The 26,662-nt window shown below is 44.5% G+C and overlaps 1 protein-coding gene across 2 annotated transcripts; it reads left to right on the top strand.

The window, feature by feature from the left end:
• The first annotated feature begins 1,269 nt into the window (after window positions 1-1,269).
• EXD2 (exonuclease 3'-5' domain containing 2) lies at window positions 1,270-25,502 on the top strand. 2 transcript variants are annotated; one of them, XM_074998878.1, is made up of 10 exons: window positions 1,285-1,325; window positions 7,800-7,870; window positions 8,020-8,415; window positions 9,984-10,240; window positions 14,399-14,525; window positions 15,838-16,163; window positions 18,806-18,912; window positions 19,163-19,298; window positions 22,963-23,319; window positions 23,916-25,502. In XM_074998878.1, the coding sequence occupies exons 3-10, from the start codon at window positions 8,077-8,079 to the stop codon at window positions 24,130-24,132; spliced, it is 1,866 nt and encodes a 621-aa protein (XP_074854979.1). In that variant the 5' UTR covers window positions 1,285-1,325; window positions 7,800-7,870; window positions 8,020-8,076; the 3' UTR covers window positions 24,133-25,502. The 2 variants fall into 2 exon arrangements, with proteins under 2 accessions (XP_074854978.1, XP_074854979.1); XM_074998877.1 differs by lacking the exon at window positions 7,800-7,870 and having other exon boundaries at window positions 1,270-1,325.
• Window positions 25,503-26,662: the final 1,160 nt, after the last annotated feature.

The following is a 26,662-nucleotide window of genomic DNA, read 5'->3' as shown; positions in this document are numbered from 1 at the left end:
GTTGCTCTGGGAACATTTATGCAGCCTGAGTGGGTGAGGGTCTCCACAGACAGTGGTGCTGAGTGATAAAAGCAGCTGAAGGGCTTGCAAAGCATTGTGAGGCAGCTGAGACTGGAGAGGTGTGGGGAGCTCAAAGGTTCCGCCTGCCCCCAGGCTGCACACTGGAGAGCCCCTCACAGTCCTCCCATCTTTATGCCATCTTCTCATCCTTGTGCTTAGACACTGAAATTCCTCCTACTACAGCTACATCTACACTAGCACTTTTATTACCATGACTTATGTGGCTCAGTGGTGTGAAACAGTTGTGAGCAACTTATGTTGCACAGAGAGAAGCACCAGTATGGACAGTTATTTCAGCCAGAGATGCTCTCCCAGAAGCATAGCAATCACTGCTTGTTGGATGTGCTTTACTAGTTAGGTTGAGTGCATAGAGCAGCTACAGGAGCAAGCTTACAACCATGGTAGAGCTGTGCCACTGAAAGGTCACCAGTGTAAGTATGATCCTAGCTGACTCGACCTATGGAACTGGAGGTATTTCAGACAAAGGATTCAAGCATTTTGGCTAATAATCTAAATTTGGCTTAGCTCCGTGGTTAGCGGATTAGCCGTGTAAAACCAGGGTTGTGAGCTTAATCCTTGAGGGGGTATTTCAAAGGTCTTGGACAGGTTAGATTAAAAATGTCTGTGATGGACAGTGCTAGGTCCTGGGGGAGATAGCTCAGTGGTGCCAGCACTGGATTTATAAACCCACCATTGTGATCTCAGTCCTCGAGAAATAGCGTCTGGGGCAGATGTGTCCGAGATGGTGATAGGTTCTGCCAAGAGATCAGGGAACTACACTCGATGACCTCTGGAGGCCCCTTCCAGCTCTATGATGTATGTAAAGCTCCATATATTAACATGCACTTCTCTGCTTCCCCCAAACTGTTGGTACCAGCATATCACAGGCTGCTCCCCAGCATCAACTAGAAAGTTTATCTCGTTGTGCGATAACAGGTGCACGGCCGGAGCTTTGACCGTCTTATGTAATCACACAATGGGCGTTAAACACGCCACCCCGAGGGCAGCTGGACTGCCCGCAGCCCTACCCATACAGAATCCGCTTGCCGTACAAGATGGCAGCACCCACAAATGCGGAAGACGCCGGGCTGCACGGTAAGCTCCTCCCCTTAGGAGCAGAAGACCGGAAGTGCCTGTGAGAGGGGGCGGTTCCAGGTGTGCGCTTCCCGGAAATGTCCGTCGCTGCAGCCGGCTGTGTGGGCTGCTGCGCGGTAGGTTCCGGTTGCGGGAGAGAAGCCAGCGGGAACCTGGGGCAGGCGGGTGAGGTGAGCGCGAGATTCCACGCGCGCGCGCGGCTGCCTGGACGGGCTGTTGCATCCCTGCCGCGCCTGGCCGGCGATGGGGCCTTTTACCGCGGCCCGCCATCCTAGCTGTGCCATTGTCCCAGGAATCCCCCTGGGGTTCTCCTTGCTCCCGGGGCGGCGCTGTGGCAGTGCCGGGCTGGCCTGTGGCTGCCTCGGGCTTGGTGGGTAGGACAGCCTGCGCGGTGTCTCGGGTTGCTCGTGCCCTGCTGGTGCCCTCAGCGCCTCCCCGGCTCTGGAGCGTGTGGCCTGACCTGTGCGGGTCCCACTGGTGCTGCCTGGCTCTTCTCTGTTTAGCGCGGCTTGCAGGATCGGGCTGCGTGCACTGTCTCCATGGGACGTAGGCTGCCCCAACAGCGCTGCCCAGAAGTGTGGATTTTTCTCCTCCCCCTGCCTGCTGTAGTTTAAGCTGACCTAATTTCCTAGTGTACACCTGGGCTTGGGTCCCTAGCAGAAGACTTTTAGGAATCGGGGGAAAACTGCTCTAGGAGGTCATAGACCTACTTTTCACAAACAAGAAGAAGTCCTGTGGCGCTTTATAGACTAACAGATATTTTGGAGCATAAGCTTTTGTGGGCAAAGACCACATCATGCATCTGACGAAGTGGATCTTTGCCCATGAAATTTTATGCTCCAACATATCTGTTAGTCTGTAGGGTGCCACAGGACTTCTTGTTTTTGAAGATACAGACTAACTTGGCTACCTCTCTGCTACTTTTCACGGGCATACTTTCTCTGGGAAAGTATAAATAGATGTTCCCCAAATGCGTACATTGTGGTAGCACTTACCCAAGTGTGGGGCACAGTCCTGCCTGTGAAGAGGTTGTGTAGAGACCTCCCAATTGTTTTTAAAAACAGGTCAAAGGTGTGAACTGTCCCAATTATTTTAATGGGTGATAACATAGAGAGTTGTGTTGGGGCTTTAAATGTCAATAGTGGTACCCTTAACTCACCCACCAATATTGTCAATCTATCCAACTACACACACAACCCGGCAGAAGGATCTCCCCTTTCTCAGGGACTCTCTTTTTGCCCCCCCCCAACCCCTCATAAACTTGATACAGCTCCGTGGGGATCTGGAAGCCTACTTTTGCCGTCTCCGACTCAAGGAATACTTTCAACACAACACTGAACAGCGCACTGACCCACAGGTACCCTTCTACCTACAGTACAAAAAAAAGAATTCCTCATGGACTCCCCCGATGGTTGAAATGGCAAACTGGACCTATACATAGAATGCTTCTGCTGATGCACACAGGCAGAAATTGTGGAAAAGCGGCATCGCTTACCCCATAACCTCAGCCATGCAGAACGCAGTCCCATCAACAGCCTCAGAAACAACTCTGACATTGTCATCCAAGAGGCTGACAAAGGAGGTGCTGTTGCCATCATGAATAGGACAGACTACCGAAAGGAGGTTGCCAGGCAACTCTCCAATACGACATTCTACAAGCCACTATCCCAGGATCCCACTGAGGAATACACAAAGAAATGACAGCATCTGCTCAAGACCCTCCCTATGAAAACACAGGAACAAATCTACACAGACACACCCCTTGAACCCAGACTAGGTTTATTCTACTTTCTACCCAAGATCCATAAACCTGAGAATCCTGTAGCAGCTACAGATTCAGACTAACACAGCTACCCCTCTGACACCTGAGAATCCTGGACGCCCCATCATCTCAGGTGTTGGCATTCTCACTAAGGGACTGTCTGCATATGTGGACTTTCTACTCAGACCCTATGCAACCAGCACTCCCCGTTTTCTTTGAGATACCACCGACTTCCTTAGGAAACTACAGTTCGTTGGTGACCTTCCTGAAAACACCATCCTGGCCACCATGGATGTAGAGGCCCTTTACACCAATATCCTGCATGAAGATGGACTTCATGCTGTTAGGAACATTATCCCTGATGAGACCGAGGCACAAATGATGGCAGAACGTTGTGACTTTGTCCTCACCCACAACTATTTCAGATTTGAGGACAATTTATACCTTCAAATCAGTGGCACTGCTATGGGCACTTGTATGGTCCCACAGTGTGCCAACATTTTTATGGTTCTTGTCCCCTAGTGCCCTTTCTCTACCTGTGCTACATTGATGACATCTTCATCATCAGGACCCATGGGAAGGAAGCTCTTGAAGAGTTCCACTGTGATTTCAACATTTTCCACCCCACCATTGGCCTTCGCCTGGACCAGTTCACAGAAGAGATCCACTTCCTGGACACTACTGTGCAAATAAGTGATGGTCACATAAGTACCACCCTATACCGAAAACCCACAGACAGCTATGCTTAGCTACATGTCTCCAGCTTCGATCCAGGGCACACTACATGATCCACTGTATACAACCAGGCACTAAGGTACAATCGTATTTGCTCCGATCCATCAGATAGAGACAAATATCTACAAGACCTTTACCAAGCTTTCCTCAAACTACAATACCCACCTAAGGAAGTGAAGAAACAGATTGACAGAGCCAGACATGTACCCAGAAGCCATCTGCTACAAGACGGGCCTCACAAGGAAAACAAGAGAACACTACTGGCCATCACATACAGCCCCCAGCTAAAGCCTCTCCAACGCATCATCAGTGATCTGCAACCCATCCTGGACAATGATCCTTCACTCTCACAGAGCTTGGAAGGCAGGCCTGTCCTCGCCTAGAGACAGCCTGCCAACCTTAAACAAATTCTCACTAGCAACTATAGACCACAACACATTAATTCTGGAACCAACCCCTGCAACAAACCTCGCAGCCAACTCTGCTCACATATCTTCACCAGTGATATCACAGGACCTAACATCAACCACACCACTGGGGCTCTTTCATCTGCATATCTAGTAATATAATATATGCCAGCAATGCCCCACTGCAATTTACATTGGCCAAACTGGACAGTCTCTACGTAAAAGAATAAATGGACATAAATCAGACATCAGGAATGGTAACATACAAAAACCTGTAGGAGAATACTTCAGTCTCCCTGGACATTCAATAACAGATTTAAAAGTAGCAGTCCTACAACAAAAAAATTTCAAAAATAAAATGGAGAGAGAAATCTCCTGAGCTGCAATTCATTTGCAAGTTTGACTCCATCAACCAAGGATTAAAGAGAGACTGGGAGTGGCTGGCCCCTTATGAGAGCAGTTTCTCTGCTCTTGGTGTTCACAACTCCACATTATGATCTGACAATGGGCCACATCCCCCCTCACTGGTCTAACTTGTTTTCTCCTCTCTTGATATATACTACCAGTAATGGGCCATTTCCACCCTGACTGAATAGACCTTGTCAGCTCTGGCCCTTCCCTTTACTGAAACACCGCCCCCTCTTTAAATCCTCCTCTGAACCCCCCACCATCATCATCATCATCAATAACCGTAGACTCAGTGCCCATTGGTGTCTGATCCCTCTCTCACTGTTTTCTTCCATTTTTCCCTTCCAGTGCAGAGTGGCTTAGTTTCTGTAGACTAGCTCCGCACCAATCTGCTATATCATTTATCCATTCTCTGTGGGGTCTGCCTCTCCTATTCGAACCATCCATTATGCCAGATATTAGGGTCTTGATTTTTCATTTGTCATTCATTCTGCAAATATGTCCAAACAATTGTGGCTTCCGTTTTATAACCCTCTGCAGTAGGTTCTCTTTTGGTTGTATGTTCTTATATAATTCCCCACTGGTGACCTTCTGCATCCATCCTATTCTCAGAATCTTTCTATAACAACTCCTTTCGAACACCAATATTCTTCTTTTCAAATCTTTCGTTATCACCCATGTCTCACATCCATACAACATGCTGATGAATACACATGTTTTCAAGACGCTCAGCTTCATTCTTAAGGTAATTGCTTTGTTTTTCCAGATCTTATCCAGGGCTTTCAAACTTGCTCTTGCTTTTGCTATTCTAGTTGCTATTTCCTTCTTACAGTCTAGATCATATGTTATGTTGCTCCCCAGATATGCAAAGTTCTCTACATTTTCTAGTTCAGTACCATCAACACTAATCTTCCTTCCTATTTCCTTATCTCCAAATACCATCGTTTTTGTTTTATTGATGTTCATAATCAGTCCATACTGCTTCCCTTCTTCGTTTAACACCTGCATCATTTTTGCTAGCTTTCTCAATGATAACTATATCATCTGCAAACCTCAAATTGTTAATTCTTTTCCCGTGCACAGATACCCCTTCTACCTCTTCCTTGATTGTGTCCATCGCTCTCTCCAGATGTGCGATAGCGATACTTGGCGATATTGGATCTCCTTGTCTCGTACCTCTACTTGTTTTAAACCAACTTCCCAACTCCCCGCATGTTCTCACTGCTGCCTCCACATTATCACTGATATCCTTCAACAACTATTATCAGTCTGCTATCCACTCCATATGACTCCAACACTGCCCAAGTCACTTTCTGATCAATATTGTCAAATGTCTTTTGAAAATCAATGAAGCAAGTTTTTGTTCTTTCGTCGAGCTTTCTCCGCTATCAGTCTTAGTGCCAATATCTGCTGTAAGATACTTCTGTCTTTTCTGAACCCTGCTTGCTCATCTGCTATATGTTCTTCTATCTGCGATATTAATCTATCAGTCATCAGCACCTTACCTAGATGACATGTTAGGGCAATCGTTCTGTAGTTCTTGCACTCCAGTGCACTAGCTTTCTTGTATATTGTCACTAGCACGGATCTTGTCCATTCCTTCAGTGCCTTCCCTTCTTTCCATGCTACATTACATAGTTGGTGTATTTCCTGAATCATACTTTCTCCGTCATATTTGATCATCTCTCCTGTGATCTTATCATTTCCAGGGTTCTTGTTGTTGTTTAGTTGCTTCACTGCTCTTTCTACTTCCTCCTTCGAAATATCAGTCTTGCTGTCAGTGCTCAGTGGATATATCTTTTTCAGTTCTTTGATCAGTCTCTCTGAGACACTCAGGTCCAACTGTGCTTTATAGAAATCCAGTGCAATATCTCATCCGTCGCTGCACAATCTTCTCCTTGCTCATGAGCACCTCTTCATTTTCATTTTTGATCTCCATCTGCTTTGGCTGCCACTTCCTGTTAATATTCTTAATCATTTTATACACTTCCCTGGTCTTACATTCACCGTAATACCTCTCTAAATCTTCATACTGCTCCTCTAACCATTTCACCTTATCCTTTCTTGCCGCTTTCCTTATCTCATTGCATTTCGCCCTTTATTGTTGTTCCACTCTCTCGGAAACATCCCTTCTGATCTTATGCTCTCTTCTCTTGGACCAACTTCAGTGTCTCCTGTGTAATCCACTTGTTATTGATCTTCTCTTGTTCTGGAACAGTCTGCTCAGTTGCCTCTTTTTTCACTGTGGCTTTCCCTTCGACTCTCATTCTCTATGCCTGCATTCCTAATCTTCTCTTCAGGTGCTGCCCTATATTCACTCCCTGTTTCTTCCTCTCCAAGCCTTGCTATGTCTCTTCTTTTCTTAAACTGTGTCTTAATGCTTTCTTTTGAGTTTTATCTTGATGTTTGCGATCACTAGACTGTAGTTCAAGTCTATATCTGCTCCTTGGAAAGTTTGGCACTTCTGTCCTGATGTTACCCATCTTCTTCCTATCAAAATCATGTCATGTTCTTGGACTTCCCATCATTCGATCACCATGTCTACGTCCTATAGTCCTTTTGTTGGAATCTCATTTTGGAGATCACTCTCTCATGCTCCATAGCAAAATCTAGTAATTTCTCACCTCGTTTGTTTCTCTCTCCATATTCAAACGTTCCCATGACTCTCTCTTGACCTTCTTTATCTTTTCCAACATTTGTGTTCCAATCTCCTCCAATGATCAACACATCTCTTTGGTATCTCCTCCAGTGTCTTTGTCAAGTCTTCATAGAACAGCTCAATCTGTTCCTCCATACTATTTGACTTGGGTGCATATGCCTGAATGACCGAGATGTTGAATGGTTTTGCTTTGAATCTCGCCACTATGATTTTTGCATTCAACAGTTTGTATCCTAGCAGTGTTCCTCTAGCTCGTTTGCTAAGAAGGAATCTGACTCCAGCCTCATGCTTTGTTTTGTTCCCTGGCCAAATGACTTTGCAACCACACATCTCTCCGAATGACATCCAACACATCTCTGTCAGTCCAAGTATATTGCATCGGTATCTCTCCATCTCCTTCCGAAGCCGCTGTAATTTTCCAGTTGTCCACAGCGTTCGGACATTCCGGTTCCAATTGATAACATATGTGTTAGTTGTAAATTTTCTTTCAGTAGCCAATATATCAACCCAACCTCCGATCACTTGATTGGTGTCGTGGACCTTGTTTATCCGGGCGACATCCAAGCGAGCATCTTTCATCATTTTGTTGTACTGGCATCAGATTTCATTCATATTGTTGTTTCACGGTCAGCACATCGTCACTCATCTGACCAACACTCCTCCTTTTTTTCAGGCTTGGAACTGGCATGGAACTCCCAGAGGCTTCATGGCGGAGTTTGATTTACTGATCCTGAATAGAATCTGGTATCTTTACAGAGTCTATTTTGCTTTACGATCCTGAGCTGTACTTAGATCTTTCTCTGAGTAGAGGCAGTTTGGCTTTTTTTAAATTTTAGATTAAAGAACTTTTGAATAAGTACTATCCTTCACCTGCCTCTCTTTTTTCCTTGCAGGCTATGAGAAAATTCTGCAATGCCATTTTGAGTGGATGAAGTGGAGGAGGATGAAAAATGCACAAGCAAACAGCAGTGACAGTTTCTGTAGCCACCTTGTTGGGCATTGCAGTAGGAGGTCTGGTTTTGTGGAAAGTAAGTCAGCGTCGGAAAGAAAGGGCCTGCTGTGATGGTAACCAAGTTGGAGCTCAGAGAAGGCAAGATGATGAGGAACTGAGGGAAGTGGAGGAGAAGCAGTTGCATTCAGGTGTCAGTTCTCCAACCGTTTCCCGGGTGGAGAAGATCCTTGGTGCAGACGTAGTGATAGTTTCAGACGCAGTGGAGTGGGATCAAGTGGAACCATTACTGAAGGAGGAGCTGCAGATGTGGCCAGTGCTTGGGATTGACTGTGAGTGGGTAAGTGATCAAGGAAAATCTTTTCCAGCCTCCTATGGCAAAGGCATAGAAGTTATGAAACTCTGAATATTTCTTGCTTAAGTAACTGCTTTGCAGAATGGACGTGTCAGAAATGACTGTTAAAATTACCTGTGCAAGGAATTAGGGAACCAGTAAGGGTCTAATGATTTTGATTTTAATAAAAACTAAAATTGACTGGGTATTGATCTGAAGTCTGAGATAATGATTTGTTAAACTTCTGGAATAATTCTAAAATATGCCTTTGGTGGAACTGTAACTCTTTTTGACTGGCTAAATATTATATACTAAAACACTTACTCAGCGTTGCCAGAGGAGGTCTGGGCTCTGTGAATGCCTTCCTGGCCTAGGGGGCAGAAGGTGAGAGATGTGCATGCTGGGTAGTGCTCAGTGTAGGGAGGGGGTTTTGGCTTCTGGGAGGGGTCAGGGCTGCACTGTGGTTCGCCTGGCAGTGCTCTTGGCGGGGTGAGGAGGCAAGAGCAGCCTCAGCAGTGGGGCTAGCGGGGCTTCCCTCCACTGCTGTGGCCGAGGCCTGGAGAGGAGAGCGTTTGGGGCAGAGAGACCATTTACCTGGGCCAGTAACTGGCAAGGTGGCAAGCCCTGTCCTCAGCTGGCTAGTCCTTTCCTGATGTGGCTGTTCACAGCAGTCACTCTGCAGTATAGCATCCCTCCTCTCCACCCCTCCCTTCCATGTTATGAAAGACAGTTGGATTCCAGGCACATCCTATTTTCCTGGCACAACCAAACCAGGACCTTGCTTATGAGTTGGAATAAGAGAAAACAGCCTACCACATTTGGTGATCCTAGCTCTTACACTTAGGAGTTTTTGAACAAACAGACTTGCAGTCAGATGGACTCTCAGACAGATACATGTCCCACGAAAGCTCATCACCTAATAAATTATTTTGTTAGTCTTTAAAGTGCTCGTTGACTACTTTTGTGTTTTGATAGAATACAGACTAACACGGCTATATCTCTGTGTCTAAGCTATAGATAGATAGATTTGTACAGTGTTTCTTTCGAGGTAATTTAGGAGTTTATATAATATATTTTTAAAACTTTACTGATTAAAATCAACTCAAAGAGGAGACATCACAGCTATTTATAAATGTGTATATGTAAAATATTGGACCTAACCTGACAGATGGTGCCATTCCAAGAAGAGGGCCAGCTGAAGACCTGTTTCAGCATTCAAACCTGGCTTTTGGTGGGGTTCAAGTGATGTCTAGACCTTGGAATGGCCCACTTTTGAAGGGTGAATTTCACCCACAATGCATAACTAATGGATGGTGGGGTGTGGGGAGAAGACTGATCGAATCTGTTGGACTGTGAAATAGTCACCCAAGGAAAGTGGGGGAAGCTACATTGTTTGAGTATCTTAGAATTAGACTTGACAATGCACTAGACAATATACTGTGGCGTAATGCTGCAATAGACTAGATCACTTAATAGGTCAATTTTGTCTATGATGCCTGTGATTCTGCTGTGCTTTGTTCTGTGCCCTGATGCTAATAGTCTAACACCAGTGGTGTTTGGTTCTTTGGTTTCAGGTGTCAGTGGATGGAAAGGCCAGTCCCGTGTCCCTCTTACAGATGGCTTCTTTCAGTGGCTTTTGCGTTCTTGTTCGATTACCCAGGTTGGTCAGCGGTGGACAGACTGTTCCAAAGACTTTACTGGACATCTTGGCAGATAGCACTATATTAAAAGTTGGGGTTGGATGTTGGGAAGATTCTTGCAAACTGCTTCAAGACTATGGCCTGGCAGTCAAAGGGAGCATGGACCTGCGGTACTTAGCCATGAGACTGAGGTGTGTATCCATAGACAACCACAGCTTACTTGCTGGAGGACTTTTGATGGGGTCAGAGAGAGGGGAGAGGGCAAAAGAGGCTGGTGACCTGGAGATTTAAAAGGGCCAGGGGCTCGTGGCCGCTGCTGTGGTGGCAGTGTCTGGGGCCCTGGCTCCTTCAAATGGCCGTTGGAGCCCTGGATGGCATGGGCTGGGCTTGAAAGGCTGGCTGAGGGAGACTAGCCGCAGCTGTGCCCCAACCCTACATCTTCCAGGAGCCCAGCGTCTGTCTCCCCCTCTACCCCCAACACACACACCTTGCCTAGGTGCCTGGCAATGCTGTCAGTTGCTCTGACTTGTGTACAATTTTAATTGGAGATTTTAAAAATGAATTTGGTGCTGATCAAGGGTCCCTCTGTTTTTTCCATCCATGTGCAGAATAAACTGTGTCGTGTGTACCAAGGCATACGTTTATGTGCACCACCAGTAGAACACATGCTGCTGGCTGTGGGCACTCTGCTAATCAGCTGGGTGGTGCCTGAATCTCTCCTGGGTGGTTGCCCATGTGCTCAGCTTGCAGGGAATACTAGTGTTGATAAGGGTACCGCATTGGTAGTCCTGGATTTGTCCTCAGAACAGCTGTAGTCTGGGTAACACCAGTGGAAGCCTTCTCTTGCCCCCCTCCTCCTCCGCCTGTGCAGTGTGAACCAGGGAGACCAGCTCTTCCAGAGCCAAGAGGACAGAGTCTCTATAACCTCTTCAGTCCTTGTGCTATGTGTTGAGGCAGTCAGTATGAAAGTCAAGAAGCGCCAATTGTGGTGGTGGTTTTTGTAACAAGGGCATCTATGAGGAGTTCAGCTAATATTCCCAAGCAGAGAGAGAGAGAGTGAGAGTGTGTATGTGTGTGGTATCGGAGGGGTAGCCGTGTTAGTCTGGATCTGTGTGTATATAGAAACTTCTACTCAGTGGCTCACAATATGAAACTAAACTAGGATTGAATTGTAAGAAACTCTTGGGCTACGTCTACACTAGCCCCCCCCTTTCAAAAGGGGAATGCTAATGAGACACTTCGGTATATGCTAATGAATATTCAGCAGCTCATTAGCATAATGGCAGCCACGGCCCTTTGAAATTGCCGCTTTTGATCACATCCCGCTCATCTGCATAGGGTCCTTTTCGAAAGGACCCCACGCGCTTCGAAATCCCCTTATTCCTGTAATCAAATAGGAACAGGGGGATTTTCAAGTGTGTGGGGTCCTTTCGAAAAGGACCGCATGTAGACTACCTGCATGTGATTGAAAGCATCACTTTTGAAGTGTCGTGGCTGTCATTATGCTAATGAGGCACTGCATATTCATTGCAGCACCTCATTAGCATCCCCCTTTCGAAAGGAGGGGGGCTACTGTAGGCATAGCCTTAATGATTAAGACAAAGATCTAAAAGAGGCAGAAAGGGAAACAGACCTCTTCTTCATATACAGTAGACTTTTTTTTTTACTACATCTTTTCTGGCAGTGGTTCTCAAACTTTTTCTTTTTTTTTTTTTTTTGGTGGTCCACTTGAAAATTGCTGGCACTTACTGATCTTTCCAAAAGTTGCTTGTCCCTTTACCTAACTGTTGTAAATCACTGTGGATAAAAGTGCTATATTTATTAAAAAAAAAAACTTGTCTGGATAAGTTACTCCCGTTAAGTTTTAGCAGCAGTTTGGGAAGAACCAGCTCTTCCCCCTTGGCAGCAGCTACCGAACTGGGGGTGGAAAGGATGTGTGGTGTCTCTCCTTTGGCATGGCAGCCACTAAGCTGTGCTGAGAACAAGGTGGTGGGGGATAGGGTCTTCTTTCCCTCCCCCTCCAGTCCCCTCGGTCTGGCAGCCAATGAGCTGGGGCTGAGAAAGAGGCGGGGTTTCTTCCTTGCAACCGCAGCCTAGAGCTGGAGGAAGTTGCTTCTTTCTGCCTGCCACACCCCTGTGTGTTGCAGATTCCTTCCACCCTCTCTTCTCACTTCACTGTCCCTTCGCATCTACCCTCTGGTCTCCCCTTACCATATATGTATGTCTTCCCCAGGGTCCAGGCACCTAAACAGTGGAGCCACGCAGGCATAGCTCCGCTAATTAGGTGGATAGCTCCTCATTCCCTTGTGTGCAGCTGCCTGGGCATTTGCCTTAGAGGGAACTATCTGCGGATAAGCTGAATTGAGCTCATAGACCACAGTGTGAGAACCTCTTTTCTAAAGTGTAGTACTCATTTTTGTCTTCTCTGGCAGTCTTGTGGACCCTTTCTCGGGGTATATCTACAGGTACCAGAAGATTGGCTTGTTCGGGGTGAATCAATCTTCTTGGATTCGATTTAGCATGCGTATTGGCGACATGCTATATCAAACTGTCAGGGCTCTACTGTTGGCCCTGGTACTCCTCATTGTCTTGAGGAGTAAGCAAGGTCGAAAGAAGAAACTCTCTCTTTGTGAGGACGGCCAGAAGAATTCTTGTAGCTGGAATAGCGTAACTTATATCAACTTTTGGCTTAGTAGAGAACTGGCCTCGGTATTTAAGGGCTCTCAGACCATGGAAGACACTGGTAACCAGGTGAACAGCCTTCTCAGATTGGCTCCACATCTAGCACCCAGGATTTGAAACAGTGATGTCGCCATTTACACCGGATACATAAACATAGCAATGTAGCTGTTCATCTGATTACATGACCAGCGAAAGCAAAGTTAAACTTCAAACATTGCCGACCCTATCTTCCTATATGGATTTGGCTTACAAAAGCTCCTACTACTGACTTCACTGGATGGATTTTCAGATGTGGGGGCAAATTGATGTGCATTGGATAGAGGTCAAGAAAGGATACACACACAAACAAATTCTAGCCTTGTAATTATGATGGTATGTAAATATATGCAAATTATGTTGGTTCATTGGCTTCCTTGCAAGATGGCAATATAGCTTCTCCTTGGTGTCATTAATTTGGCTTATCAGTGTTCTAAACCCAGTGGTCTATAATAGTCAATGCGTGACAAGGTGCTATGTAAACCAGCTATCTATATGCTCTGTCCTCAGTTCCTGTTAAATGATCAGTCAGTAGATGAGTGGAATGATCTGGTAATACGACTTCTTAAGAAGTGTACAAAATTAATCAACTCTTTAATTTTCTCCTTTAGTAATTCTGTCTTCAGGGAAATGTTAAGGATAGTATTTTCTGGTGTTTCATGTTAAAGAAATGGTTATAATATTTTCTATAGAAATACTCCTCAATTGCAATATTCTTCAGCCTTTTTTTTCCTCATGTAAGGCTACATCTACACTAGACATAGCAGTCAGTGGCTGATATGTGATTTTAGCTACACCAGTTGCATAGCCAAAATTGACTTTTCAGCCATCGACTTCCATGGCTGCCTCAACAGGAGCGCTCGTACCATTGACCTTCCTTAATCCTCGCAGCTCGCGAGGAGTTACGGGTCAAAGTTGACCCCAGAAAGCGCCGTGTCGCACATGTGCAAAACAACACCCAGGAAGATCGACCCTCAGCCAATTGAACTTCCGCGGTAATGTAGATATAGCCTAACTGAGTTGAGGTATAGGTTTGTTGGTGTGCCACTTTTTTAGCAACCATGAGTATTGGAGAGTATGGAATCCTTGAGTCTTTAATTGGGCAGTTTGAAAGTGTATCTTCTGATTCTTCTCTAAATTAGTGACCGGATCTTTCATTTTCCAACAAAAATGTAGCCATTCCTGGCCATTTGATCAAGTGGCTTTTCAATTTCATACAGCAAACTTGCCTATCATTGTAGAGCATCTCTCCTTTTCATTCAGAGGCAGAGAGTTGATGGAAGGATCCCCACACTTTCTCTCAAGAAGCTCTTAGATTCTCTACTGATGTAATATCAGTATTATTTGAAACAGCTTCAAGGGGGAATTAGTAGCATTCGTGCTTGAGATCATCTGCTCCAAAACTAACTAGTGATCTAAGGAAGTAAGAGCTATGCTAGCTTAGCCAGTAAAGCATGCAGACAAGCATGTGTCCTGTTCCTGTAGTGGTCATTGACACATATGCCATATAATTACATACTTCAGTAGTTCCTCTTGGTCAAATAGAGTTGGGTTGGGGTGGGGAATACCAATATTTTTCGACTCGATTGGTGTATTTATCCATTTATTTTCTTTTGTTTATTAAACCAAAGGAAAGATCTGCCGTGTAATGGGCTCAGCCTCAAAACTCTAGCTGAGAATGTCCTGAGCTACCCACTCGACAAGTCTCTTCACCTGCGCTGCAGCAATTGGGAGGCAGAAGAGCTGACTCAAGGCCAGGTGTGTCTTCTGATTGTAGTCATTCTTCTGGGAGGAGAAATAGTGTTGTGGTTAAAAGGTAAGACTTGGATTCAAGAGACCTGGGGTCTTCTCCACTTCTGCCCCAAGCTCGGTGTGTGACTTTGATCAAGGTACTTCATCTCTCTCTCAACGTAAGTTTCCCGCTCCTTAAATGGGGATAATTTCTTGTCTCATGGAGGGTGAGCTTTCAAGGCTTGATTTTGGAAAGCTGGTTGATATATTTGGATGTAAGGGGACTGAAGTATCAAGTATTGTCTCTGTTCATAGGGAAGCTCCAGGGAACTGGTGACTGCTGGTGTGTGAGGGTTTTGTGAGTAATCTGTGTCTGGTTTGAGGGTTGAGCCTTGAAGGTGCTGAGCATGCTCGTCTTGATCCTGCAGAGCACTTGAGCACCTCCTCAACTTTAAGCATGAGTAGTCCCGTAGACATGAATGGAACCACACCTGTGTAAAGTTAAGCAGGTACTCAAGAACTTTACTGGGCAGGAGCCTATAATGAGCAGATTATTATTGAGCTTTTTGAGAGCTGGGAGCTAACTATAAATCTTTAGGTGTCTGCCTCTGAAATCAGTCTGTCAGGTTGATCATCTTGGCTAAGGCTACACTGAGGTTTCTATTTCGGGATACAGTTGTATCCCGAAATAGAAACTGTGTGGCCAAATACCATGCTCGAAATAGCAGTACTATTTTGAGCATGGTGTTTCATTCCTGCTGCCCTTAATTGTGGGAGGGGCAGCAAGAAGTTCGAAATAGGCACTTATTTCAAGCTTTGGTGCCATGGAGCCAGAACCAAGTTCAAAATAAATTACCTCGAAATAACTTACATAATTTGCATAAGTTATTTCAAAGTAGGGATAAGGTGTATCCCGAGCCCTTAAGTGGCATACAACGTACAGGATTACAGTGAGCATATGTTAGTATTTTCTTTTGTGCTCTGCTTGTCTCTCTTCACTCCTCTTCTTAAATTGACTTTGTAGGAATTTTCAATATAATTCTATCTGGTTCCCTTTGTAGTCAACTGGTTACACGACAGACTACTGGAGGGTTTCAGATTATATAATGGAGTGGAAGGTCTGTGGTTCTAGGTTGGGAGCTTAAAGGCTCTGGATCACTCCCTTCACTGCTCAGTGCTAGTACTCTGTGTGAGTTCCTAAGTAAAATAAAGGCTGGTCCTCTGTACCTCAAAGTGATGTTTCTCCTTTGCTGTGTTTGTGGGAACTTGTCTCCATTCCTGACAAGGTGTTTAAACCTGCTTCTGCACAGTAACACGGTGTTCTGGCTCTTTTCCACAGGTCACTTATGCTGCCAAGGATGCCCAGGTTTCCATGGGTCTCTTCCTCCATCTGCTGGGATTTTTCTCCAATCCTGCTGCATCTGGGGGTGAAAATGCTGCTGTTGCTTGGGAAAAGATATTAGGAAAATGTCAGGGCTTGATAGATATCCCATTCAGAGGAAGATGTAGGAGCAGCGTAGGAGATAATGGAAATGGAGAGGTGGATTCCCACCAGAAACCAAGGACTCGGAAGTCTTCAACTAATGTCCAGTCTGTAGTAAATCAACAGGTGAAGGATCCACGCAAACACAAGCGAAAGCCCCTGGGTGTGGGATATTCTGCCAGGTAATTGCATGAGCTTGTGCATCTTAACTTCGTTAGTGAGGACAGGATTTTGATTGGTACTTCCAGCTCTGCTCACTATGGTATTCAGTAGCTAACTCTGAAAGTTAAACAGAAGATATAAGTGATAGAAGAAATGAGTCAGACATGTTTCCCAAAAGAAAATTCAAGATCAAAATGAAGCTGTAGAGGTCTTAACCCATTGAACGCACCTCAGAGCAATATGATATTTGTCATTGTGTTTATAAAATAGAAATATAATCATATATAATTTGACTGCCACAGAACAGAGGAAGGAATTCTGGCCTGTACCTACATATAGCACTTCACAGTTGGCCAGGCAGGATGGATAATGGCTAAGGCTAAGATTTTGTCATGGTTATTTTTAGAAGTAGACATGGAAAAATCATGGGCAATAAAGAAAAATTCACAGGAGTCTGTGCCTTGTCCCTAACTAAAAATATCCTTGCTAAAATAGAAAGGGGCTGGGGCAGCTGCAGGATGGCTGAGTGTTCTGGAGGCCCATATGCTTGGGGATTCAGAGCTCCCAGGTCACCTTGGCCCCTGCAGTTGTGAGAGCTGCAGAGATTTCCGTGTCCTCTGTGGCAATGGAGAGCTGCTGGGTAGCCACACTAACCATGGCAGTACAGAGCTTGAGAGCCCTGCTGCCTCAGTGGGTGGGGGTACCTCACATCTATCAGAGGTGTTGAGACCATGTAGCTTCCATCCAATTGAAGCCTTGGATTCTGCAAAAACAAGTTTTCTTCTGCTTCAAAAGCAGCAGCTTTTCGCTGTTGCTGGAAGTGGAGTACAGGACTTCAACCAATGGTCTGGTCTGATCAGACAAATCCTGAATTTTATGTAACACTGGAATCTGTCTGAAACTATTTTTATTTTATTTACAGAGTTTTAATATTAAAGAAAATTAGATAAACCTTCTTAATTTGAATCCAGCGAGGGGGATATGATATGTCTGTTTTTATATTTTATATTTAATTTGATTATGTCAGATTCTATAAATATGGGCAGTTAAACTTCACTCATAGGAAAATCAGAAGGAAAAACAAACATTTCAACATTCATGCTCTCCTTTAAGATTCTCAGTTTAGCTACAGAGAAGGTAATTTAGTAGTGCCAGTAAAACTGATTAATCAGTATTCAATAATTAAATAATTAAAGTAAAAATAACTATGTTTTGTTACGTACATAAAGTTTTCTCTGTAGCTTTCTGTGATCACCTTATAGTTCCTTAGTGACAAGGAGGTAGCCATGTTAGTCTGTATTCTATCAAAACAAAAAAGCAGTCAAGTAGCACTTTAAAAACCAACAATCTTTAAAGACAAACAATTTGATCACCTAATAAATTATTTTGTTAGTCTTTAAAGTGCTACTTGACTGCTTTTTTGTTTTTATATTTCCAGTAAGCATCAAACAGCCTGAGAAGGGCTTGCTCCCCTAGGAAAAACTAAGTAGCTGCTGCAACAAAATTCTGAACTCAATCCAGGTTGTCATCTCTATTTGATATATCTCTCTTTTGGGTCAAGATGCCCCTTCATTAGAGACACTTAAAACTAGGCAAGACAAAGTACTGGAAAATATATTGTAGGGAATATTAGATTAGATGCAATTCAAAAGGTTTCTTCCATTGACTCTTTCTAGGAGACTGTTTTAATTTGAAATTTTTTGTTGATCCGTAAATCATTCACGTGACACCTTTGAGCTATTACATCCGCCTCTCCATTTATTTTCTGTATCCTGTATGTTGGCTGGCCCAGTTAAAAAAATGTTGTCTTAACTACAAAAATCCCATTTTTGCTTATGACTGGGAGAAACTTTAAAACAAACAAATCCCATCTCCCCATGTTTTTTTGTCATGTTATGGGTGGAAGTATTTTTGTCACATTCCCCACTATAGCAACATTACAGAGATTTACTGAATGGAGGAAGATTGTGCAAGGCCTTATGTTTCTTGTGGCGGCCTCTCAGCTCAGGGAGTTCTTACTGGTGTGACCACCCTGGTGCAGGTGAATGGAGTCAAGATTGTAGAGGAAGGATCAGAAGCCTTTGCACTTGTACAGCAGCTCCACATCCCTGCACCTGAAAAATTATCTAGCTTTGTTGCCAGGATTCTGCTCAGGGCCTCCTGGCTGGAAGATACAGCACATCTTCTTCCTCAGGCATTTAGATTTGTGAAGGGGTGCTGTTGAAGTAAGGAAGTTATTTGGAAAGCATATGCCTTCCCTGTACTGCTGAAACCACCGGAGAGTATCCAAACCAGATTTTAAACACACAGGTTACTTTTCACGACTGAGAGTTGCTTACGTTTAATTCGAAATGTAAGCCTTTTGTCAGGGTTAGTTTCAATGTAGGATTCAACATTCCCAGCTTTACGGGTTTTGGCTGCGGATCTGGGAAACTGATCTGTCACAGCTGATAGCTGTTCCCAGAACAGCTTCGGTAATGGTAATGTACGGTAATGCTAGTACAGTGCTTAACCCATAGGCACATGTTGCTAAGGATTAGAAGTGTGCGTACTTGTGTGACTTAAAGGATACCAGGTATATGTAGCCTGACATATGTAGGTATGTGGAGCTCAGTTTCTGGGATCCTTTTTATTTTTTTTTAATTGTCACCCTGTTTCTCAGAAAATCTCCCCTGTATGATAACTGCTTCTTGCATGCACCAGATGGACAGCCTCTGTGTACTTGCGATCGCAAAAAGGCCCAATGGTATCTGGACAAGGGCATTGGAGGTATGTTTGCCAGTCATCATATTAGTCTGTATCTAGGTAAGCAATCTTTTCTTTGTCATGAGATTGTTGGGTGAGAAATGATACTTTAGAGAAAGTGCTCATTTGTGAACCTAAATCCAATTATTGGAGATGTTGGGAGAACCAATAAACGGGATGCGTCCCCTGACTTTGTGAATAGTTCCTTTTGTTTTCCACTTGCAGTTCATCTGCAGCTGTTTTAAGTCCTCCGTTTCTGCCTCCACCCTTCCAGAGCTGGTAAGCACAGATCCATTTGTTGTGAAGCTGCAGTTCGAGCCCTCAGGACGTCCTGAGTCCCAAGTCGATTACTATCTGACAGTCAAGGAGAACTTGTGTGTGGTGTGCGGCAAGAGAGAGTCTTACATACGGTAAGCTTTTTACACAGGGGAGAAAGTTAAAAATACATCTGGCAGAGTAAGACCCAGACCCTGATCTAGTTCAGGTTCTATTATAAGGGATTCTGTGTTGTTTATCAGTGGGAGGTAAACTGGACACAGATATACTTATGTAGAATTCAGTGTGCTTATGTTTGTTAGGCTGCAGCCATGAGATGACCATATGTCTATGGACAATTTTAATGTGGGACAGGTTGATATTCCTTCCAGTAAAGTGTGGTCCTGTTAACATTCCATGGAGGATTAGCTATATTTAAAAACACACAGAGTGCAGTCCAGCCTAGAGCTGCACGTGCCTCTTTCTCCATCCCTCAGCGTAATTTTTTTCGCTGTGAAGGAGAATGTAAAACTCTTTGATGTTTTGGTGACAATCCAGACCATAGGGGGTTCTGTCACCGCCTGCCTTTTAACTGTAGGGGCTTTTGTGCCATGCAGCCATGCATCAGATCTGTGACGAGTGTGTCCAGCCCACAAACGTAAGCTCTCACCCTGACTCTCACAGTTCTGAGTCTCCCCAGATCCTTCCTATCTGCCTATATTACAAGACATGAAGACTTTTTGGTGTTGTCACACAACAAAGTGTAAAACCAGCCTCTGGATTCTCCACACAACTCAGACACCAGATTGCTGCTTGGGGTAAAAATCAACAAGAGGTTTATCTGGTAGAAAAACTACAGATTCAAAGAAGGAAAAGCAAACCCTTAAACAGCAAATAAACATGAAAGTGCAACCTCAGGCTTTTACCTTCATATTAGATAAAATCCCATTTATAATACAAATGACTTCTTGCTGTAAGACAGTTCCTCAGCTAGGGGAGGGATTCAGTTTTCATGGAGAGCCTCTGTCCCTCAATGACTCTGGATAGAAATACCTCAGTCCCACACCTGTGTATGGCTTTTTCTTTTCTTTTCTGCGGTGACTCCTGTTTATTCAAAATGAGGCAATTTCTTTTTGACTTGATAGCCTGGATGTCTCAGGGCCTTTCTGTTAACTCTAATGGCCCATCGTTTGTCTTTTTTGGGCTGGACAATTTTCGTTACTTGAAGCTGGTTCCATGTAAACTTCTGGTTTGGGAGGTGCTTCTCCTGGCGCCACTGCTCAGCTCCACTGCTGTGAGGCATAGTTGAAACTGTATGTAGATCCATAACCACAGTCTATATACATATCTCATAATGACCATCAAGTTCAGAGCATTTCAAACTTTTATGAGATCTTATTCATTATACTTTTATAGCACAATAATGCAATATGGAATAATTTGGTTTAACTGATCATTTTGGAGATGTAAGCCATCTGTTTTCCCTGTTGGTGCCCAGACCCTGACTGTCACACACACCTGCAGATTGATAAAGGTAATTGATGCGGAGGAGGGTGAGTTCTAGCCTTTGCAGCTGCTATTGTTTAGCTGAAAGAGCGTCCTGCAAGGCTACATGAACTGACCAGCAGCACATCACTTCACAGTGAGACAGCTGTGCTGCTGTGGCAAAGACAGATATATTTCTTTTTAAATGAAAGTTTCCAAATGCATCGGAAACTGTGGGGAGAATCTAAAACCTTTGTGTGATCATTGGGCTGTCTGGCTCTAGATTTCTTCTATTGGTGAGGTTCAAGGTACTTTCTTCCTAGGTTTTCTGGGAAAGGGTGTTAGAAAGATCTTATGGAGGCTTGAACAATCTATATGCTGCAAATTTTTCCAGCAGGTGTCTTTGTCTCCTGCAGCCCCTCCCAGCCCAGGCTAAGCTGGGAGCATTCCAGTTCTTTTCAACCCTTCAGATGTCACGTAAGAGCCCAGGGCTTCCTTAGCTCGATAAAAATCTCCGTATGTCTACTAAATGTACTCAGTCGTGATTTTGACCTTGTTTATAACTTTCTAAAATTTGACTCCAGCCCTGAAGTCCTCATTCACATTCCACCTATGACAGTTTAGATTAGATGTTTTTGAGTTACTCTGATATTAAAATGACTCAAAACTTCTGTTGACAGAGTGCACATCCAGACTGCAGATCTGTCGGAAGAGGTCTGCCGGTCAGGAGCATTCTGTTGGCATCCCTGTACACCTTGTTCCATGAGGAAGAAGGAATGTCTTGGCAGAGGGGTTTTTTCCAACATTTGGCCCCACGTAGATGGGTCAAATGTCGGAAAAGCCTCTCCTGAAAGAACTATCAGCGAAAGATACACAAATGTATTGTGCAATTTGTATATCTTTTGCTGACAGTTCTTTGCAATCTAGACATAGTCTTCCTGTGAATCAACTCCGAAAAATCTTTCTAAAATGGCAGTTTTTTTATTATTATTGTTTTGGGTTGTGTGGTAGGCTGTGATTAATTTTTGTTGTTTTTTTGGGGGGGGGGGCGGCGTTCTGGAAAAACCAACATCGTAATTACAGTTTATGTAAGTTTCAATATATTGCATGATTTATGGAATTTCCAGTAGAATTCTGCAATGGAGGTTAGAGAAGCAAAACAGAAGAAGACATATAACTACGTAAAGGAGGGAAGACAGGGACAGAGGTGGGGAGGGTTTAGGTGGGATGGAGGTTTGGTTTCTTTGAGTACTCTTGGGTTTTTATCCAAATGTATCTAAAAGCGGGGTCCAAATGTCTATGAATTCTTGCAAAGTGTTCCCTAATGATTGCCTTTCAGTAGTTTCCAGAGAAAACTTACCTATGTTTTAAAAGAATTCTTTCTAATTGCCCTGCCTATGAGACTTATGTTGAGATCCGAAGGTAAAGCCAGGCTACTTCTTATTTGTTCATTATCATGTGTAATAAAGATTCTGTAGGCTATATATTGAAGTTATTTACAACTGTGCAATTCCTTTGTGGCCTATGGGGATGCTCAATTGTGGCAGAGAGTAGAATTTTTTCCTGCTGTTGGATATGGGCCCAGTCCTGCAAGCACTGACACATCTGCCTTACTTCACCCACAAGTAGTCCTTTTGACGTTAATGGGACTACTCATATGAATATAGTTAAACATATGCATAAGTACTTGCAGTGTTGAGGCTTTTGTTAGGAATTCTTATGATGCGTTGGCCAGGACAGAATCTGTTGATGTCTCTACGGGGTAACAGAAGTAGGAGGCAAGTATGTATGTCTGTCACAAAAGTTATCTGATTAGCCATGACATACAGACAGAGAACTGATCTTTACAGGCACTCTTCTGACTTTTTATTTTTAAAAATAGCTTTAAATGCGTCCTCGCCCCCCAACACAAAAATAATTAGGATTATCCTTCAGTCTTTACAAAAACATGATACATTCCTGGGCTAAGTTCCAGCTTCTGGGACAATTCCTTTTCTATATCGGGCTTTGTCTAAGGTTCTAAAATTAAAGCCTACCCACAGCAATGCTTGAAATTGAAAGTACGACCACAGCACCAGTTCTGGGAGGGCGCTCTCCCAGTGCTTTTTGTGAACCACCTCTGTGAGGGGAGTATCTAACAAGGCTGGGAGTGTTTACACTAGCAGTTGTTGAGCTTGGGATGGAGGGAAGGGTTAGACCCCTGAGCCAGAAAGTTGCAATGCAGTGAAGTGGCAGTGTAGACTTAGTTTCATGGTTCTACTGGGCAAGTAACTTGTAGTCAATGGCAGCAGCTCTCTGAAATCTTAGTTAAGCCTGTTGCCGTTTCTTGCCCAGGAAGAACATCGTACCTCACGAGTACAGGAGACACTTCCCAATCCAGATGAAGGACCACAACTCCCATGACGTACTACTGCTGTGCACTTCCTGCCATGCCATCTCCAATTACTATGACAATCATCTCAAGCAGCAGCTCGCCGAGGAGTTTGGTGCCCCCATTGGCTCTGAGGAAGGGGTGCGCCTACTGGAGGACCCGCTACGAAGACAGGTCCGGTCAGGGGCCAGGGCTTTGCTGAATGCGGATGACCTGCCTGACACCAGAAGGGAGGAGCTGCTGCAAGGCATAAAGGACTTTTTTAACACAGAGATCATTACATCAGAGATGCTCCAAGAAGCAGCAGGCCTGGAAACCAGGTACCAAAGAGCCCAGTGACTGGGTGTAACATTTCAGTCATCTGCATATGTGCATGTGTATATTTGTAGATTTCATTTACGGAAAAGGATTTCTAATCAAGGCTGTAGATCCCTCAAACATAAATAATGCAAACGCTACAAAAATCCCAGCTGCATTTGAAGAGCTAAGTAATAGATATGCCTGCGCTTTTTTCCAAGCTGTTTTAAAAACAACACCTGTTTTAATCTCCCTGTAAAACAGGACCAGAGTTTAGCTAAATTGGTGTTTACATAGTGCATTACAAACAGAGTGCTACAGGGTTCCTTGCATGTACAGAGAGCCCCACTGTTCCCCCCTGCACTTCTGTACTTGTGAGATTAGGCTGATCGATTACAACATGTTTCCTATTGCTTAGTCGGGTTATTACTCTGTTGAGGGCATGGGCATTAGTCAGTCAGACAGACAACTCTCTAGGTCCAGCCGGCCTGGTTAGCTTTGTGTTTGCCAAGTGCTTTGGATCAGAGAGTGCCTGGCACCTTGTGGTGTGGGGCGTGTTGGAAGGCTGAGAGTCCCGTAATGGGCTTGTGTGAAACCAGATCCCTTTGTTTCTTGGCAGGGTTTGTAATGAGAGCTACGTGCCGCATGGGCTGAAGGTGGTGCAGTGCTTCGCCAGAGGGGGGCTGCGCTCACTCATGCAGCTTGAGAGGCGCTGGCGGCAGCACTTTCTGGACTCCATGCAGCCAAAGCATCTCCCAGAGCAGTGGTCGGTCAACCACAATCATGGGAAGCTGATCCGAAAATATGGGGAGGACCTTCAGATTGAGTTGTCATAAAAGTGACTCCAGACAGTGACTGGAGGGACTATTTGCCTTTCATCTCCCCATTGGAGCTGCGGTCTCCTAAGTGCTGGATGGCACAGGGAGACTTGTGTTGTCAGAAGGGGCTCTGCTGAGACTCGAGAACACTAGCAAGGGTTAAATCGTGAGAGTGTTAAAAGGTGCTCCGGAGTTTTTAACCGTAGTCTGAATGGAGCTGCTTTGTTCCCTGCCACCTTATTGTGGAGATGAGGCCCTTGTGTATCCAGGTGCGAGACCCTCCACTTTTATTAGACTTTTATTATATTTCAGTCCACAGAGGAGGTGCTAAGGAGACTGCTCTGTTCAAAGGACCCATAGGAGAACTGAAAGTTTTCCGAACTGTTCTGACTACTCTGGTCTCTTCGGTGAGAGATGAACAGGGAAGATTCTGCCAGAGAGAGGTCACATCAGCATGCATATGTGATGACCAGCCATCCCCGAAGAGGTGTGGTGTATGCTGTTTATTGTCCTAACCACAGTGGATGGCTACTTCATATGGGATATGAACATTTTCATTGTTTCCAAGTGCTAGTGTGGACAGATTTCTCTCATCCCATGGCTGCATCTTCAAACCAATCCACAGTTCTGCTCCCATCACTTGCTTTTCTTGCAGGCCAGCTGTACCCAGATTAGCTTTTCTCAGGGGAAACTTCCCGAAAGAGACGTTCCTGTTTTGCAGAGGGAGCTGCAATGGGAAAAAAGAGCACTTTTGTCTTACTGAGAACTGTGTCAGAATTGCAGATGAGTCTCTTTGCCTTCTGATGGCTGCTGCTGGCATCTTGATGAAAATAACATCATTTGTGACTCAGTCTGTGTGGGAGCATGGATGGACAGAAGTCTATTTCAAATCAAAACACCTTTCAGACACACAGCACATGTCTATTAAAATGTTACTTCCCAGTATGATCTTCTTCTATGGATACTCTGATGAATAGCGTTTGTCAACCACACTTCCGCATCACTGTGAAATAGGATCAGCAGTCTTACAGAGCACATGGAAAGGCAAAAAGGACGCTTTTAGAGAAACTCAATTTTCTAAGTCTGTGCACAGATGCCTAGAAGCCAGGAGCCCTTGGCTATGACACTGACTGACTCTGTGACCTTGAACAAGTCACACAATATATCTGTGCCTGAGTTCTCCCATCTGTAAAATGGGACTAATAGTACTTACCTACCTCACAGGGATGTTGAGGCTTAATTCTTTAGTATTTGTAAAATGCTTTGAAAAGATAAGCCGTTATGTAAAGATTAATTATTACTGTTGATTTTTAGATGTGTTCTTGGCTGTTTCTGTACATCATTAATGTTTCTGCCTGGTGCTAGATTTTAGTTGTATATAACTTCTTTTAAATAAATAACACTGTCTTTGAAACTGAATTTGGATTACTCAGTATTTTCCCCCTTCTCCTCCACTTTCATCTCTAAATCTTTAACTTCTTCTCATTGTCAGCCCAGCGATTCTTAATCAAATTTAAATCCCTAGGTCATTCAAAAAAGCTGGCACTTTTCTTAACTGTTCTGACCCCTCTGCCATCCTCGGTGAGAGAAGAACAGGGCAGAATCTGACCTGTTTGAGTGAATGCGGTCAGCATGACTTTGTGATAGCTATGTTTTTCACAAGTGGTGAAGGCCTGCTTGAATTACACAGGTCCTTTCAGACAAGGTTCAGGCAAAACCTTTATGCCACACCATGATGTTCTGTGTATTCCCTGCTTCTTGCAGAAAATGAATCCTGGAAAGTTTGAGGGTTATTTATTATTAATTACTGAATGGGTAAAATCCTGGACCCGTTTAAGTCGATGACAAACCTTCAATGGAGAAAGGATTTTGCTTTCCAGTGAGAAGATTTCTTGTATTCATTCTCCTGTCAGACAGATGGCTTAGTGGATAGGGCCCTAGAGTAGGACACGGGAGACTTGGTTTCAAAAAGTGTGTCAGGCACAGATGTTTCTGTGCAAGTTGTGCATATCGCTTAATTTCTCTATCTCATGTCCCTCATCTATAAAATGATGATACTTCCCTACCTCTTGGCTCTTGTGAGATTAATAAATCCTTAACAATAGTGAGGTGCTCAGACATGGTGTTGAGGATATAGTACAGTAAACTCTGTTTTAACCGGTGTTCAATCAACCCCTACCTGGGTTTCTTCTTCCTGGGGGCTGTACTGCTTGTAGGCAGTGAAGGGATCCCATCCTGTCCATGCGTCAATGCCACTTCCCCTTCTTAAGAAGGGGCTGGTGCTGTGACCTGCATGGGGAGCTGAGACAATGCCGCTGCATCCATAGCTCCCCATCCCTCCCTGGTCCTGGGCTGCAGAGGCTCCAGTGCTGCTCGGCAACCACCGGGGGGAGTGCCCCTCTGCCGCATGCCAGCCCCTGCCCCCATGCAGCAGCACAGGCTGGGCCCTGCGTCGCTGGGGGATGCTGAACCCCTGCAAGGTGCTGGCAGGACAGATGGCCAGAACCCGGGGATCCTGCCGCCCTGTGTAGCAGCACAGGCCAGGGCC

The sequence above is a fragment of the Carettochelys insculpta genome, chromosome 6 (genome assembly GCF_033958435.1).
Source record: "Carettochelys insculpta isolate YL-2023 chromosome 6, ASM3395843v1, whole genome shotgun sequence".
In the NCBI taxonomy this organism is placed as follows: Eukaryota; Metazoa; Chordata; order Testudines; family Carettochelyidae; genus Carettochelys; species Carettochelys insculpta.
This window is presented reverse-complemented; position numbering and strand designations above follow the sequence as displayed.

Bases quoted from the DNA above. Each gene is read 5' to 3' on its own strand.
- EXD2 (XM_074998877.1), top strand. From the start codon at position 8,077: ATGCACAAGCAAACAGCAGTGACAGTTTCTGTAGCCACCTTGTTGGGC. The intron at 8,416-9,983 runs GTAAGTGATCAA...CTTTGGTTTCAG, and splicing joins TTGGGATTGACTGTGAGTGG to GTGTCAGTGGATGGAAAGGC. The intron at 10,241-14,398 runs GTGTGTATCCAT...ATTAAACCAAAG, and splicing joins TACTTAGCCATGAGACTGAG to GAAAGATCTGCCGTGTAATG.